This window comes from Channa argus, chromosome 17 (assembly GCF_033026475.1).
Source record: "Channa argus isolate prfri chromosome 17, Channa argus male v1.0, whole genome shotgun sequence".
NCBI lineage: Eukaryota > Metazoa > Chordata > Actinopteri > Anabantiformes > Channidae > Channa > Channa argus.
The window spans coordinates 2,470,178-2,481,438 of record NC_090213.1 but is presented as its reverse complement, the minus strand read 5'-3'; the positions used below and the strand labels follow the sequence as shown (position 1 = coordinate 2,481,438).

General features: G+C 43.0%; 1 protein-coding gene across 1 annotated transcript; it reads right to left on the bottom strand.

Moving 5' to 3' along the window:
- Positions 1 to 6,727: 6,727 nt before the first annotated feature.
- Positions 6,728 to 10,989, bottom strand: atf3 (activating transcription factor 3). The gene is made up of 4 exons (XM_067482197.1): positions 10,831 to 10,989; positions 9,454 to 9,712; positions 9,230 to 9,337; positions 6,728 to 8,983 (listed from the first exon to the last, which is right to left on the bottom strand). Exons 2-4 carry the CDS (start codon positions 9,709 to 9,711, stop codon positions 8,690 to 8,692), a joined length of 660 nt encoding a protein of 219 aa, XP_067338298.1. The 5' UTR covers position 9,712; positions 10,831 to 10,989; the 3' UTR covers positions 6,728 to 8,689.
- Between the last annotated feature and the right edge of the window lie 272 nt (positions 10,990 to 11,261).

Genomic DNA, 11,261 nt, shown 5'->3' with positions numbered 1-11,261 from the left:
ACAAACCCTGTTCTGTGTATTGAAACTGAACGTCTTTTGCAAAAAATGTTACTGCACAGTTTCATCAGACTTTTGGTCATTTGTAAAGTTTAGCAACATTGTGGTCAATGACAGGAGATTGCAGGGATTACTACAGTGTTTGAATTTAGTCAACTGCATGGATTTATAGTAGTCGAAGATTAAAGTGGTGCTCCACCCAAAAAAAAGTCATTGCCTGTCAGCCTGAGTGCTGTCTGTAACACGCTCACAGAGAAAGGAAGAAGATTTCATTGCGGTGAAAACGATACGTCTCTAACAACTCCACACACGGTGGCAGGAAGCCGTATGTGAACCGTTTGGAATCCTCCCTTAACACATCATAAAACATGATCTTTTTCTCATCTGAGTCACAACCGTGGATCGATTGCTGAGCCTAGCAGCCACAGGCCCAGGGAGTCATAACGCATACATCTGGTGCGAAAAGATGCAAAATCACTCAGAACTGGCAAACAACAACCTGGAACTTTCCAACAGAGGCTCAACTATGCAAAGAGTCCTGAAACAAACACTAAACAACTAAAAGTTTAAACGCACCTCCAGCACTAAAAACCTGTAAATCTAAGTTAAACTGTTACGGTTGTTAGGTCAGAACCCTCTTGTCAGAAATGCTTTTCCCTTGAGGTGACACCTTTTTCATTTTTCCACGGAGGAACAGCTCAAACCGCTGCCCATTACGCAGCACAGCACCGGTGGCGAAACGAGTACGGGCTCGGCGGCCGCACCGAGATCCCCAGCGTTCGGTGAGAGGACCTTATCATGATGTTTGCCCCGTCCACAGCAAACACCTGCTCCTGGTCTAACCGCTCTGTGGGACCGTTTGGATGGTGGACTGTGTGGAGCTGAACGGAAATGAGACAAGAGAGACAGAAACTCCCCTACGTGGACCTGGATGTTGAAATTGCCCAATCAGCATCTTTGTCAGGATGCCTTGACTCTCATTTGTTACTTGATACACTGACAGAAAAATGTCAAAAAGTCAATTTGTAGGTAGGTTGCACTCTCTGTTGCTCCTTCACAATAAAAGCTCACTGTTTGCTAGCCATAGGTTTTGTTTTTTTTTTATGTGAACTGGCAGCAGGAGAATGTAAACGTCTTAGGAAAGTCATGTTTAAATTAAACAATCCAAAAAAAATGACCACGTAAAGATAAAAAATGCCAAATGTCCAAATGATAAACAGTCCATGACCAGAAGCTCGGTATTTTTATGAGACACAATAACTACTGTAACTGTAAAACCAAACTTGTTTGCTTTTTACTCTCTGAACTCTTCGAAAGCTGATAACAACCTGTTAATCATATCAAAGTTTAACTTCCTCTTCCTGGGTGAATGTTTCTTTCTCCTGATCCGCTCATTCGTCCACTGGTTTCACAGACTTGTTATGGCCTTTGTCTGACAAATGTTCTGCCTCCTGGGTTTCTCCCCCCCTCCCCCCACCATGAACAGATTTGCTTTTACCTCACTGTGATCTGGTAAATTCCTGCTCATCTGTGTGCTCATGTGCTTAGCTGTGACCTTTGTCCACATCCCTCCGGATGTTACTGGTAAAACATTATGACACCACCGTTGCATCAGTCACTGTGCCTCCACTTGTGACTGAGTTGCATCAGTCTCTCTCTCAATTGAGAAAATGACAAAGCATGTTCCATTTACCCCATCACCCTGTGTGCACTGTGATCCTGTGTTTAAAGTGGAACAAAGTGGGTTTCAGTGTTAGTAGGCCAACAAAATGACGCCGTACCTACTTCAGGGTAATGCACATAGACGATTGGCTGAAGTTGTTCAGGCTGCAGATCCTCGTTTTGGTTTTATTTCTTCACTTCAGGCATTTCAACATAAAAGCCACTGAAAAAAAAAATGTCAAGAAAGCTGCTGGACAATTTTTGAGTCGACAGAGTGACACATTTAAAGTAACACAAGTTGGCGTTAGAACTCGTTGGTCTGCGGCTTTTTGTTTTAGCTGTGCGGACGGCAGATCTCAGCAGGCGAAACTCCCGCTTGCGACAAGTGCCTGGGTTGTGTTTGTATGTGGTCCCCCACCCAGCTGTGCTCACCACCGTCCTAAACCAAACCTACCGTCGGTGTGAAGGTCCATCACATCCAACCAGCTCTTCTGGACCGGCCCTGGAAATAATTCTAATTCCTTATGCCCTGACCAAGTGGGGTCCCTCTTTACTCTAGCCACTTCATCTTCATGCCTAAACCCCCCCACCCCCCCCCGAACCCACTGCACTGGGAAGCCTCCACATATATTCACAGGTTGATTCTGACAGCAAGTTTTTGGCAAATCACGCTCCTGTCAAGGACCCGAACTAAGACACTAACCGATGTCTATTCTCAAACACGGAATCACGCGCTTTGCCTTTGGCTCCCCACACCAAACTGCTCAGTCACTGGACGAAGCAGGGGGAGAGATTCCCCTAACCACGTATTGGTGGGGGGGGGGGGGGGCACAAGTTAGAAACACATCTCAATGGGGAACAGAAACAAACGAGTAAAATTTGAAGGGGGTGTGAGTACTGGCCCACTTTGCCTTTGGCTCCCCACATGCCCAAACAGCCAAGTAGCCAGTATTTTGCACCACAGGCTGTAATACTTCAAGATTTCAGGTGGTAAAAGAATCAGCGTAAAAACCAACATTGCTTCCTTGACATGCGGCTCAGTTTGCAGTGATCTGTGCTGCATATGACCCCAAAGTGAACTGAGAACAAACTCTGCTGAACTGCAGGGTGGGAACTTCCCTGTGTTGCCCAACTGTAGTTTTCCACATGAAGCTCGTCAGTTCTGAATGTTTAGAAGCCGCGTTCATGACTGAAACATGTTTCTGTTGTCGCAGTAGAGACAACGTTAAAGGAGTCTCGCTGGTTCTGTTTAAGCAGGAGTGTAAGTTTGTTTCCATGTAACTTTTCATGTCCGGTCCTGTTCAAAGCAGCAGTGTTTCTGCTCCCAGCGTTCACACCAAATCATTTAATCACAGCCTGCAGAGAAGACGGCAGAACCTTGGCTTGGCCCTGGAACCACGCCATCCCTTTTATTCATATTTTCCTGTTGTGTGGGAGAGAGGAGAGAAAGTTGAGAAAATTTCTTTAACAGGAAAACGACGCGCCTACAGGTGGAATTAATCACAGCCAAGCTTTTTTATTAACTCTACTGCTATTTCTTTTGCTTTTTTTTTCAGTGAAGGTCTTTGCTACTTCAGCGACACAAAGCCAAACTGTGAACAGGTCACACCATTAAAAATGTCTGAGCTGAGGTATTGTTTGGAGATGTAAGTTTTGAGTTGATTCGTCGTGTCCGTGAGTTATTTGTTGGGTATTTTTTCCCTGTGGATCATTGTGCTGTGAATCAGCAGGGTAATCAAGAAAAGTACAAGCAGGTTTGCATCATTAGGGCCTCAGTGGCAGGCTGGGTGCTACCGAGTCGGGGTAGGATAGGAAGGATCCACTCGAATGGATAAAATGATTCATTATGATATTATAAGGGATGTGGGTCCTGCCATTGTTAGTGGTTACAATAAATAAGATATTTAGTCCATATATTGTCCATTTGAAGTAATGTGGGTATTTTTTTTATGTGGCTGAGTTCACCCCGTGCTTACCTGTGCAGGTGGTAGGGTCTACATTGGTGAAAGCATTAAATGCACAGAAGACCCCTTCCCCCTTTTCAGCTTGCTGTGAGGCATTTTAAACAATGTCTGGTTTGCTCTGGTATATTTAACTGAAGTTTGGTTGATTGTCCGGGATTTGGGTCTTTGCGTCCGTTTAGTATTTTGTTAATAAATGCCACCATTTGTTTTTTGCACGTACTCTGGCCCCTTTGTCGGCTTTTCCAACATCCCCTTTTTATACGATTTCCACTGCCAAATTTACATCACTTCTCGTATATGGTGGGGAGCGGCCTGAAACAAACCACTCTGCATGTTACAACAGCATGGTCCCGGTGCTGAACTGACCATCCTGCAGTGCAGACATCTGAAACTGTTGTGTCCATTATGAAGTAAAGAAAAATACTACAAAGGAAGAACCAAACTGTTGAGCCGACAAAATCATCTATCGAGCAAGAATAAATAAAGTAACAATTCCAATTTCGGAAACTGAGGAGAAACAGAGATGAGTCGAGGCAACAGAGCAGCAAACAAACGTTTTGACTTGCGTTGCCGGCATCAAATTCAAAATCTTATTTTCATTTTGCAGCCTTCCAAATATTTTGGATACGGGGTTTGTAATAGAAAACAATAACTGTAAATATCACAGTCAGAAGGAAACTTTTTTTGAGCCTAACAGAGCAGGTGAAAGCAGAAACCACGTTGCGAGTGCTAATTAACATAGCAGCTGGGTTCCAAACAGCACAGGAGCAGGTTGAAACACTGCCCTGCAGAAAGCAGAACGCCACCCACTTTCTCACGCTGGCTGATGTGTATCTTATCCAAAAGCTCTTCAAACGCCGCTTTGCCCCGTGGCTGTTGGAAAAACCGCTTCGGTATAGTGACTTTTTTAATGCTCCAATTAAAGATGACATCCAGTTATCGAGGGTAAGACTGGGCTCAAGACACGTATTTTAGAGTTTGTTTTCATCGCCTTCGAGTGCCAGACAGGTGGGGTCAAACCACACAAGCTGTCAACCTTCAAGCAGGAACAGGTCTGTGGATTGGGTCATTATCAGTGTTTGTGTAATGTGTCTTAGCACTAAACCAGGAGGGTGGGGTTGTATGCTTCACGCCAATTAGCTAGTTGTGTAATGAGGCAATTAGGATCCATCGGCGTGACTTTCAACAAGTTTTGGGTGTCAGCACTTCGTGCGCTGTTCGGCCATGTTGAATGCCACTCGCCTAACATGGAGTGAGACTTAAAGCTAGAATCTGCAGCTTCTTTGTGTAAAGTGGTTCATGTCTGCGGTGGACGGCTGTTGAGCAGTGAGACTGGAACTTCCTGTGGGTGTGTAGAGTCTGTTTAATCAAGTCCACTCACGCAGGAAATGAGACACCGGAAACAAAATACATCCAAGCAGAAGTAATTACATCATGAGTAAATATTCTTCAGATTCATCTACTGTATAAAGCTCGAAAAGCTTCTGTTCAAATCGTCTGTTTATTCGTTTGGCCACGTTGACAAAGTTCTAAATTGGAATTAATAAGTCAGGGAACAATTTTCTTTGGAAAAGTTAATACTTCACAAACCAGGTACAAGCAATTACTAACTATCTATCTATCTATCTATCTATCTATCTATCTATCTATCTATCTATCTATCTATCTATCTATCTATCTATCTATCTATCTATCTATCTATCTATCTATCTATCTATCTATCTATCTATCTATCTATCTATCTATCTATCTATCTATCTATCTATCTATCTATATACACACACACACACACACACACACACACACACACACACACACACACACTGCTGATGACATGAACGTACACGTCTGCAAACAACTCTTCCAAAAACTAACACCCTGTAATTTATTAGTTGATCATATTTAGTGTTTGGAATCCACTACAGCTGCCAAGAGCACAATATTCCCTCTGAACTGCAGCTACAGAAACGAATCCCGCTCTGATATGTTTTTGAAGAGGGCTTCACAGCTTATCTTCACAGATAACAAACACTGAGTCATGTCTGATCAGCTGGTACTGGTGGACACCTCGGCGTCTCCCCTTCTCTTTCCCTGTGTGTCTCGGAGCAGCCGACATGTTCGGTCATGTTGGTCTCCTCAGGACAAACACAGCTGCTCTGAGCTCACATGTAGGAAGTCTGTAGGTGAACTCGTGTTTGTTATGAAATTCTCCGCCGGTGGAAAAAAAAAGAAATTCCATGAAGGGCCTGAGGGGATGAGCGACTAAACAAAAACGATCCCTCTGACAGCAGCCGCCTGTGTTTATCTGCTAATATTTGCAGCTTATACTGTATTAATAAAAAAACAAATGGAGCTGATGCAACTGAGTCGCAAAATTTGCACGTGTACAGAAAACAACAGATGCTAATAAATTATTTAAACGTGTTTATTTAGTTTTTAGACACTGCAGATCATTAATTATACGCTTCACAAACATTAGGTTTACTGCAGTGTTTGTGTTTGTGAACCCTTTTCTACATAAATGCGACCTAAAATTTGGTCCAACATTTTAGTCCCCCAACCACAGAAGGGGACAAAACAAATGACACTTGTTCAGTGTTATTAACCCTCTGGAGTCAATGTCCACAAAATCACATGTTGTCCGTTGTAGAAGTAGCAGGAAGACGAAGCACTAATTTATTTTGTGTGTCGTAACTGCAGATGTCAAACTCTGGAAGTTTTTCAAAGTGAAACCAGATCTAGTTTTGCTTTGTCTCAAAAATTCTGGGCTTTTTTTTTTTTTTTTTTTTTTTTGCTGGAACACGAAGATGTTAAATAATTCAGAGTTTTCCTACTTGGATTTTCTGTTTCTTGTGTGGCACCAAGTTGTTGGTCAGTGTCAGACCGTGAGCATCCTACCACTGGTGTTACTCAGACCCCAATCTTTTCATCTGTTTCCTCATGTTGAGTCGGTGTCGACCCCGTCCGTGAGAGAGACCGCTGTGATTAGCAGCTTAGCAGATCAGGCCACTCGCCACGACGAAGGCGGCGGTGACGCGAGTACAACAGCAGTCGCTCTCTGGATTCCAGGAGCATATTTCCAAAAAACAGCATTGGAGGCGTCATTTGCAATACACTTTTTTTAATTATCAAAGTATCAAAAACACAAATTGTAACAGTGAATGACAGCATACAGTTTATTCGTTTAGGCGTCAAGCTGCTACCAAACCAAACAAAAAAAACAGCCTCCAGTAGAAGCAGGCACAATAGAACACATTCGAGTCGAACTCAGTGCTCGGTAGCATTCAAGCCGTGACTAACAAGGCGACACCAACATACACACTACGAACACACACAGACGCCTGCATCCTTTTAAACCTGTGTAACTTCTGTGCGTTCAGACACACAAACAACCTTCTTCTACAAAGCTCCTACCCTGAAGTGTTTTCCATGCAGACAGAAAAACCAAAAAAAAAAAAACTTCAGTCCTCACCATGAACCAATATGATGTGCTATAAGTAAAATAATCATTAGCCTTCTGTTTGAAGTGTTTCTTGGCTAGTAAAATGCAAAGGTGCTGTAGCACTACCAGGACGCTCAGTCTGCTTGGAAGTGCTGTGACGGACGTTTTCAATGGCGTAAACAGAGTTTGAGTGTTTTGCTCATAGATGCACAGGCTTCTGCTGGACACTTGACTGTTATGCTTCCTCAGGTTCTTTTGGACTCGAGGAGTTTCACGTTGAAGATAACGGACAAGCGGGAAAAGAGGGAGTAAGATTTGGCAGCGAGTTGAAACTACATACTCAAAGTGTGGAAAACACTATAATTTCCTCTTGAGTAACGTCAGAGTCAAGCGCAATGATCTGAGAGCTGATGCAACACTGATACCTAGCTAATGATATCTTGTTAACATAACTGCCAAATCAAATATTAATAATAAATACATTTGTTTTGCTCTGTCAAAACCAACGGAGGCCTCTGGTGTTAACATACATTAGCATACGGATAATGACGACATACAAGATTTTTGGTAGAAAACACATCTGAGAAATAACACTCGTGTAGCTTCATCGTCACAGAAGGTGTAAAAATGAACATTGGGTCTGTTTAAGAGGGAATGCAATGCTAAATAAAGTGTACTTGTGAATTATATATATACACAGACACACAAAGTATCCAAATTTTCAGCTGGGACAATTCTGCTTACTAGTACATTTCAAATGGTTAAGAAAAACAAGAGTATCATCTGCATTTAAGTTTGTTTGAATGCAGAAACCCTGTCTGCAACATACGTTTCCCTTTGTGACAGTTACTACTACCCTGACTTGTACTCATACTTTGAGAGGTTAGCTCTTAAATTAGGCAATATTAAAAAAAAAAAAAAAACACACACATCTGATATTAACTTCTACAGCCAGCCTCGATCCTGAGTGGTTAGTAGTAGCAGCAAATTTAGCAGCTGTATAAAGGACAAGCAGACAGGGTTCATATACAGCAGTTACTTAATAAATATATTATTTTTAATACACAAAGCACAAACAACTTTTTTCAAAGTCGGTGACTCACCTCAATCGCACTCACACATTCATTCTAGGTCGACTTTCTTTGTGGGTGAACAGTAAATAATTATGTGCCTTGATCACCTTGAAATTACACTTTGGTACAAAACAATCTGACACTAAGTCAAACTCCCATCTATTCAAAAATACCTGTAAATGATAATAAAACAGTTTAATGTTTGTTTGTTTTTTAGTGCATCTGTCCTTGGCCCTGACTGTTTTCTAAAGTTTCAGAAAAAAATTTAAAAAATGTAATGCAAGTCAAGGTGCTGTTTATTGGCACCTTCCTGTCCAATCAGCAGCTACAGTTTCGGGGAGTGGGAGGTCACTCTAGGCCACACTCTCTCTAGCAGCTTTGGGCACAGTGAATGAGAAGGGGCAGTCATCCGAAGGTGGAAATTTGTGGCATCTCACCGTTACTCGTAGGCCTCAAGTCAATGTGGCAGCTCCACCTGCCTTTGAACAGTTTGTGCTACATCAGTGGCAGCATCCTAAGTCTTTAGAAAAGGGGCAAAGATGCCTGGTTACTCATAGGTGACTGGGACACTGGATGTGATCGAGGGTCAGAAGTCCCGTGGAAGTGGCTGTGGTTGAGGAGGTGGTGGTGGCGGTGGACGTGAGGTTGTGGAGTTGTAAGGTGCTCTCCTTAATGTGCTGGATGAAGAGGTTCCTCTCGTCCTCCGGCGTTTGGCCGTTCTGGGCTCGTACGATGCAGGTCGGCCGGTGCAGGTTGAGCATGTAGACCAGCTGCTGCTTCTGCTGCTTCAGCTCCTCGATCTGGGCCTTCAGCTCGGCGTTGACGCTCTCCAGTTTCTCCGACTCCTGCAGAGAAGAGACAGGGAGGGACGGGGAGAATTGGTAATGTGGCACTTTAAGGGTAATTTGGTTGTGAAAGCTTTGCAAGCTGCTTTTGTACTTTAGTTAAAAAAAAAAAAGAAAATCACCAAAACACATGAAGCAATATTTAAAAGGTTTATCAAGTTTAATTTTCTTGTTCTACTGAAGTCTTTAAAAACTTGAAACTGCCTTTTAAAAAGGAGCAAGCTCCGTCCTTTAAGCTGAACCCACCTTCTGAAGACACTCTGTCTTCTCCTTCTTTTTGTTACGACACTTGGCAGCAGCAATTTTGTTCCTTTCTCTCCTCCTTTTCCTCCTGTCGTGCTCCTCGGGTGTCATCTGAAAAGCACACAGACATAAACTTTCAATGCCTGACTCGTAACTACAGCCCATAAACACACGATCACTGTCAAAGAATCCAGATGGCAACATGCTGTGATCTCCCCCTGCCTCACCTCTCTCCTCACCCCAGACCCATGGCCAGACGGCTTGGAGGCCCGGTCCGAGCTGGAGCTGGCGCCGTCGGAGCTCACGTCGGCGCTGAGACCGTTGGACAGGCGCTTGGTCTGGATGGCAAGTCGCAGTTCCTCTTTCACGATGGGTGTGAAGTTGGTGAAGTCGTCCAGGGTGAGCGTGCCGGGCGGGGACAGGCAAGGCACCAGGGCGGAGCAGCTGATGTCAGCCAGCGATGGGCCCGAGTGCTGCAGCATCATTCTGAAAACAGCACATTATCACCAGGTTAGTCAGAGCCATCTCCGGTTTACAGTTACTGTACATATACTTATAAAGATTCAGAAAATCATAAAGGATTCAAATACAAATAATAATAATAATATTAAGTAGTAAAAAACACAGTTACTGTAACCGATTTTCTTAAAGCTACATTCTCTCCCTAAAGACTTTGTAGTAAGTCTACAAACTACAGTCAAGTCATTCAGAGTGTGTGGAGATACTGTGGGCGGGGAGGGTTTCGCCAATTAATGCTGAGTGTGGCATTAAATGTTGCACAAGAATGTAAACAAAAGCCATAGAGTCAGTTTAAAATATCAAGATCATCACGTTACACAACTCGGAGAAGGAGGAGGAAAATTTCACAGCCACAAAGTCAAATATCCTCCACAAACTTGAACAAACATTTGGCTTTTGGAAAAAATGCAATAAACCATTAAAGGTAATTACTAATAGGTGTGTTTGTGTTTGTTATCTAAACAGAGAAGTGAGTCAGAGAGAATTCAAACTGACAGCTTGATAACACGATTGTGTTTGTATCCTGCTTCCTGAGATCAAAGGCAGAACAAGCACATTCATGCAATATATTATATATTTATATATGTATAATAAAATAAAGGGCTAGAGTAGTCTGTTTAATTGTGACCTATTTTAATTTGTTTGTCTAAACCAAAAAATGTTTATTATTTTATTTAGTAGTAGTAGTAATATTATTAATTTACCTGATTTGGTTATATCTGTATAGTTATAGTTATATCTGTAGCTTATCAATAAAAGTTTCTTTTAAAATAAAAACTTATGTCCAAATCTTAAACTCCCAACCTTAACTCGTAAAACCAGTTACCTAAATAAAAAGATAAAACATAATAATAATAATAATGATAATAATAATAATAATAATGATAATAATAATAACATAATAATAACAGCTTAAGCAGGACATCGAAATCACATTAGTTTCAAAGTTTCAAAGTCCCGGCAGCGCAGACTCGCACCGGGGCTGCTCCGCTACACTGACCGGGACAACACGTCCCCAGCACCGCCTGTTTCACGGAGCAACCACCACCTCCTCCTCCCGCTGCGGAAACCAAACTCCAACCTACCTGTTAAAGCTCTGAGTGGCCGGATCGGACGCGCTGGAGAAAAACGAGCGAACACCTCTTCGTCACAGTCAAGTCTTGGATGTCGCTTCACTCGCTCTTCGGCTTCTGCTGGTGCGTAAAGTTGCGCTTGTGGCCAGTGCGTTGCATCACCCTGATCTTATACTGATCGGTGGAGGAGAAGGGGCGGGGCGTAATGACGTAGAAGGGCGCGCTACGGGAGAGGGAGGAGGAGCAGAGGGCTGACGTTATCCTATTAATAGAAGGCTGATCCTGCGATGATGCAATCTAGCAACCCCGAGCTGTTCTGCCATAACAGGCAGGCTTCCCCCCCCCCAACCCCACTTCTCCTCCCCCCTCTTCTCAATCTTCTTTTTGCCTAATACATTTTTCTTTCCCCATCTTTTATCCTTCTGTTATCTTTAGTCCTTCTT